This window comes from Galeopterus variegatus, unplaced genomic scaffold, assembly GCF_000696425.1.
Source record: "Galeopterus variegatus unplaced genomic scaffold, G_variegatus-3.0.2 Scaffold999, whole genome shotgun sequence".
In the NCBI taxonomy this organism is placed as follows: Eukaryota; Metazoa; Chordata; class Mammalia; order Dermoptera; family Cynocephalidae; genus Galeopterus; species Galeopterus variegatus.
The window spans coordinates 199,947-205,946 of NW_007727110.1; the positions used below are offsets into that span (position 1 = coordinate 199,947).

At 41.6% G+C, this 6,000-nt stretch overlaps 1 protein-coding gene across 1 annotated transcript in view; it reads right to left on the bottom strand.

The window, feature by feature from the left end:
* Positions 1 to 6,000, bottom strand: part of CMTM4 (CKLF-like MARVEL transmembrane domain containing 4) — a 68,630-nt gene extending 62,630 nt beyond the window's left edge. Inside the window, exon 1 of the mRNA XM_008574123.1 lies at positions 5,811 to 6,000. Within this exon, the coding sequence (XP_008572345.1) occupies positions 5,811 to 5,996 (186 nt within the window). The 5' untranslated portion in view covers positions 5,997 to 6,000. The remainder of the gene's footprint in view (positions 1 to 5,810) is intronic.

Consider the following 6,000-nt stretch of genomic DNA (forward strand, 5'->3'; position numbering starts at 1 on the left):
CAGAATTGTAAGCCAAAAAAACCTATTTTCTTTAAAAATTACCCAGTCTCAGGTATTCTGTTATAGCAACACAAAAACAGACTGATACTGATACCAACATTCAGACCATTGAAACCGACAATAGGTTTTGATGACTTAGTATGTGAGACACACTGAGCTAAGGGCTTTGCATGGTAAACTCATTGGCATACGCAGTACTATCATTATTCCCAGTTTACAAGTGAGGAGACTTACTTGTGGCCCAAAGTGAACAAGCAATTTGCCAAAACGTCTCCTGGCTGATAACAGACACAAAGTTCATACTCTCATAATGCACTCAACACATACACACACTACCCTAAATAAAGGTGACTTCGTGTCATGTCCTTCCCTCTATCTGGAACACACTTCCATCAACCACCATCATCCCTTTGCCTGGCTAATTTGACTTCCCATATAAATTCTAGAATCAGCTCACCTCTATCTACAAAAGATCTTGCTGGGATTTGGGCATTATGTTAAACCTATAGAACATTTGTAGAAAATTGATATTTTAAGTTTTCCAATCCATGAACACAAAGTCTCTATCCACTTATTAGGTCAGGCTTTAATTTCTTTTCTCAGTATTTTGTAGTTTTCAGCATGCAGATCCTACACATGTTTTGTTAGATTTACATCTAAGTATTTCATTCTTTTCAGAGCTATTGTAACTGATATTGTTTTTTGTTTGTTTGTTTTTCAATTTCAATTTCCAATGCTTTATTGCTAGGATATAGACATACAATTGGTTTTTGTATGTTGACCTTGTGTCCTGCAACCTTGCTAACTCACTAGATCTAGAAATTTTGTTTATGGATTCCCATGGGATTATCTACATAGACAATCATGCCATTTGCAATTAGGGACAGCTTTATTTCTTTCTTTCCAATCTGTATGCCTTGTATTTATTTTTTGCACTGGCTAGGACTTCCAGTATGATGTTGAATATGAGTGCTGAGAATAGACATTATTGCCTGTTCCCGATCTTAAGAGAAAGCATTCATTCTTTCCCCACGAAATATGATGTTAGCTGTAGACTGTTTGTGGATACCCCTTTTCAGGTTAAGGAAGCTCCTTTCTCTTCCAAGTTTGCTGCCAGTATTTATAATAAATGAGTGCTGAACTTTGCCAAATATTTTTTCTGCATCAATTGATATAATCATGTGTTTTTTCTTCTTAAGCTGCTACAATGGTGGAGTACCATCTACTGATTTTCAAAAACTGTGCCAGCCTTTCGTTCCTCAGATAAATCATAATTGGTTGTGGTACATTATTCTTTGTACATATGGCTGGATTTGATTTCCTAGTATTTTGTTGAGGATTTTTGGGTCTGTATTCATGAGGAATGTTGGTCTGTAGTATTCTTTTCTTGAACTGCCTTTGGTTTTATAAAATAGATGTGTACTCTATACTTAACACTCTTTTCTGGGGTCTTAGATGATAATTTCACTATTTTTAATTATCATAAAAACTTATGAGTAGTTGTAACTTTGCTTTTCTGCTAGAATTTATTTGATTCCAAGTCCTTGATCAGGAAAACAACTCCTACAGGTTATCTGCTTAAGGGAAAGTGGGACTGTTTTACAAGGAGCCTCATTACACCCTAGTGAAACCCACTACTTCACCCACCATCACATGCGTGTAAATGCATTATCTTCAGTGATAGGCTGGAGCCAGGAGTACAAAGAAATCTTCAGTACTAAACAAAATGCAGAAACCTTCATAGTTTGACAAGGGACCAAGCTGTGCCTGGTCATTTGACCAGCTCTTAAGAATCAGGAAACCAAGTCCAACCCCAGTGAACCTCGGTTGAACCAGCCCCTCCAACATAGTTGAGGGGATTTGGGACTGATAAGCTCAGTGCTGAGTCCTATAACCAGTAGTTTATCAAGGCTGCAGGTCTGTAGTGGCTATTTTTATGCTGTATATGGTTCCCATAATTTATTTTCCCACTGGATTTTAGTAAAAATCTAGTGTTTTACTGCCCCACCCCAGTACATCCTCCAGAGAGCAGCAATGGGTCAGGGATTGCATTGACTGGCTTGATATAAAAAACTGACAAGGTTACCACCAAATAAAAGATATACCTTTACCCAACCCTGAAATGCAAATACCCAGATTTGTCTTTAGAGTTTTATCTAAGAAAACACCTATCAAACATTAACCCCTTAATTCTTACAATTCCTAAAATGCTCAGTCATTACCACTCACATTCTACCACTGAGGAAGCCAGATGTGATGCGGTTAAGAGATTTCAAGATCAGCAGAGCTAATATTTTAATTTAAACATCTCCTATCACCCATCTTTTGTTAGAAAAAGCCCTAAACCAATGCACTGTCAGAAGGTCAACTGGGAAGAGCTCAAGAATGGTACCTGAATCAAGTGAGGAGTCTCTTTGGAACTGAAATGCCTTTGAGAATGCCCATCCCCCTCATTCATGAAAGTGGACAGGCCTGTCTGATGAGGAACCTGGCACGACACAGGAGCTGCACACCTAAGAACAGCAGACTGCCCACTGAGAAATCCAAACCCTTACAAGTCTATCATTTCAACACTGGAAAAACTCAATGGCAACTCTGAAACCAGACTGTCTGGGTTCAAATCTCATCTCCAACACACACTAGCCATGTGACCTTGAGCTACTCAAACTTCTGCCCCTCAATTTCCTCATCCATAAAATGGGGATGACAATAGCAGAGTAAGCATCCACTAAATGATGCCTACTGTTACTATTCAAAAAGTCTTGTCCAATCCAGGACCTGTTCTCACATCATGGCATATCTACCCCACTCCCATCCCAAGAGTTAAAATTCTGCTTCCAACCAAGTTGACAAAAAAATAATAATAATAATAAAAATAACAAAATAATAAGCGAAAGCAAAAAGTAAAAGGTCTACATTAACTATTTAATTAAATGGTGCCTGGGAGCTAAAAGTCAATAAGCTCCTACAGATTTCACACTCCTAAGGAGAAAGAAGGTAACTTACATGTTGTCTAAACCAACTTTTTTCACAAAAAGTGCATATTTATTGTTTGACGTAACCACAGTAGACATTCTCTCCAACTAAGACAGTTTTAAAAGATAATCTATAAAACTGAACTAAGACAGTTTTAAAAGATAATCTATAAAATTGCACTGATTAATTTTCATAAAATTTCAGACTAGTTTTACTATCAAATAACATTCCATTTAAAATATCAGTTTCGTAACACCAGAGTCAAGGGTTCATTCAGATTGCCTTACCTGCCAGTGGCAAATAAACAAATTAAATTATAATAAGTTAACGTAAATCATCAGGAAGTAAACTATCTTTAATTCAAATACATAATTATGGTTTTGGGGGTGATGTTTTCACCAAGTTTCTTTAAAGACAAGAAATATGTATTAGCAACAATGATAGCTAACATTTATTACACACTAATGCTTACTAAGCTAGGTAATAATTTTTACATATTACCTCATTCTCTTAATCCTTTGAGGAAAGTATAGACTTATTTTACAGAAAAATCTCAGCTTAAGATTGACTATTAATGGTTCTGACAGCTGATTACTACCACCTGTGTAAGTTTTTACCACTAAAACAATATATAAATCTCAAACTTTAATGTACATGTGGTGATTCTGCATTTCTAGTAAGCTCTCAGGTGATGGCAATGCTGCTGGTCTATGGACCATACCTGGAGTAGCAAAAGATCTACAGGTTGCAACAGGCCACAGACCACAAAAAAAGTCTATAAAAACTAAAGTTTTTTAAAGTCAAATTTTCCTCAAAAATCACAGAATTAGAACTTATTCATATATCTTGATGACTCTGAGCTTTGTAACATCTTAAAACTATCTTCATAACGATTTCTTGTTTTCCAGTTTAGAGTTCAATTTTTTTAAAGTTTGGGGGGTCCCCCCTAAAAATCCTGATTTTTGTCAAGGCTGAGCAGTAATGAACATGGAAAACCATTTCAAGTTGCCATACATTTCAAGTGAGTACCTTTCCTTCATCGCCAACACATAACCTCTCACTGTCTGAATTCTACAGATTAAACAAATTGGTAGAGTTAGGGGTGGGCCCCAAAATTCTTCCAGATTAAAAGTAAAGCTCTACAACAAAATATTACTTTACCAAAAGGTAACGATAAATACTATTGGTTTCTATCCCTGGCCTTAGGTGACAAAGTCCCAGCAATGAGGTGATAATTAACACTTTGTACAAACTACTGGATTTCATTTCTTTTACAGATCCTTTGAGAGGCAAGTTAGTTTGCCAGTGGCAAGTTCTATTTACTTTCAAAAGTCCACATAGTAAACAAAGCAAGGAACTTGATAAGGCCTGGTATTCTACCAGAGTCACGTTCCCACTCTGCTCCTATTCATCTGTGATTATCTGTACTGTGCTAAAACACTGGTTAGCTGCCTCTTTTAAAAGACAATTACACACCTCACCCCACCTCCTAGATTTTCTTTGCTAACAGCAGTGCCTAACTGCAGAACCAATACATCTTTGAGAACATTCCAGTTTACTAGATAAGGACAGTTTAAAATTCTAAAGACAGAAAACCTGTTCCATTGTCTTTCCTTAAAGCTCTCCAAAAATACACTCCAGCAATCAGCAGAGCAAGCCTTTCACCCAGGAGGGAGAAAAGAGTCTATGATTCTGCAATTTACAAACACCAGAATCTTTACTTAAAGAGTGTCCACACATTATATTATTCCCAGGGAACGTTTCTGCATTCAAGTAAACACTAGAGGACCAATGCTTACCAGAAGACCAAGAAACAAAATGCACATAGCTTGGTGCAAATGGCTTCTCTGGCTTAGAAGTCTATAAAGTTTTGAGGAAGGCCTACTTGTGATAAGGAATATGGGGGACGCACAGGTTTTTCTGAACTGGAGCATGCCCTGTCCACAACAGAACTAAGCAAATGCCCAGAGGCCTGTTACAAAACCACAAAACAGGAACAGAACTGACAGACCCCTGACCTAAACACCCTGGAAGCTAAAAATAAGGACCCTGAGAAACAAGCTCTACTATGGACAAATCCGACAGAAGTTCTCTGTTTCTGTTACCTCCAAAACTGGCTGCCCTCCCAGAGTGATTTAACTCTGGGTACCAATTGGGCAGTGCCAGCCACTGTGCTGGGGCAGAGGAGTCCGGGATGCCAATTCCGTCTTCTGGGCTAATTAGGAGGATCAAACCTCTGCAGTGTAAACTGGACTTTGTGGGCAGATGTGGGCTCCCCCACTGCATCTGGACTACATGCCTCCATTCAACAAATATTTACTGAACGCCTACCATATGCCCAGCACCCTACCAGACGCCAGAGAGGAAATCGAGCCACAGTCCCCAATTTCCGGGGGCAGGGACAAACATGGACCCCAGGAGGTTGTGCGGGCCCCGAAAACCCGTCACAAGTTTCTAAAACCAGTAGTACCCAGGGGGCATGACCTCCAGGGCTGGGCTCTGCGCACCTCCAAGCGCAGTAATGAAACGGTCTCCGGTGAGCGCAGGCGGGAGTGAACAGGTAGGCCCCGAGGCAGGTGTTCAGGTAGGAGGCGCACAACTGAGGCTGCCGGGCTGGAAAAGGCAGGCTCCGGCCGAGGGCGGGTACCCACGGAAGGCGGGAGGACGGCCCGGGGACCCCAAGAGGCAGAGGGAGTGCGAAGAGCAGGGGTCTGGCCCCGGGAAGGGGTAGGCGGCGGAGGCCAGCCGGGCCTGCACCCCCGCAGCGGGAGCGGGGAGGGAGGGCGTGCGGCTAGGCCGCCCGCCGGGCACCTGGAGCCCCGCCCGGCACCTACCACTTGGGCGACCTTGATGCGGCCGAGCGCGCCGCGCAGGTAGTCGGGGTCGCAGCGCAGGCCGGCCAGCCCACGCCGCTGGCTCACCGGCTCGGTGGTGGGCTGGTACGGGCTGCTGGCGCCCGAGATCATGGAGGTGCTCGAGGCCTCGCCCTCGAAGCCGTCCAGCTCCTCGCCGCTCCGCATGCTG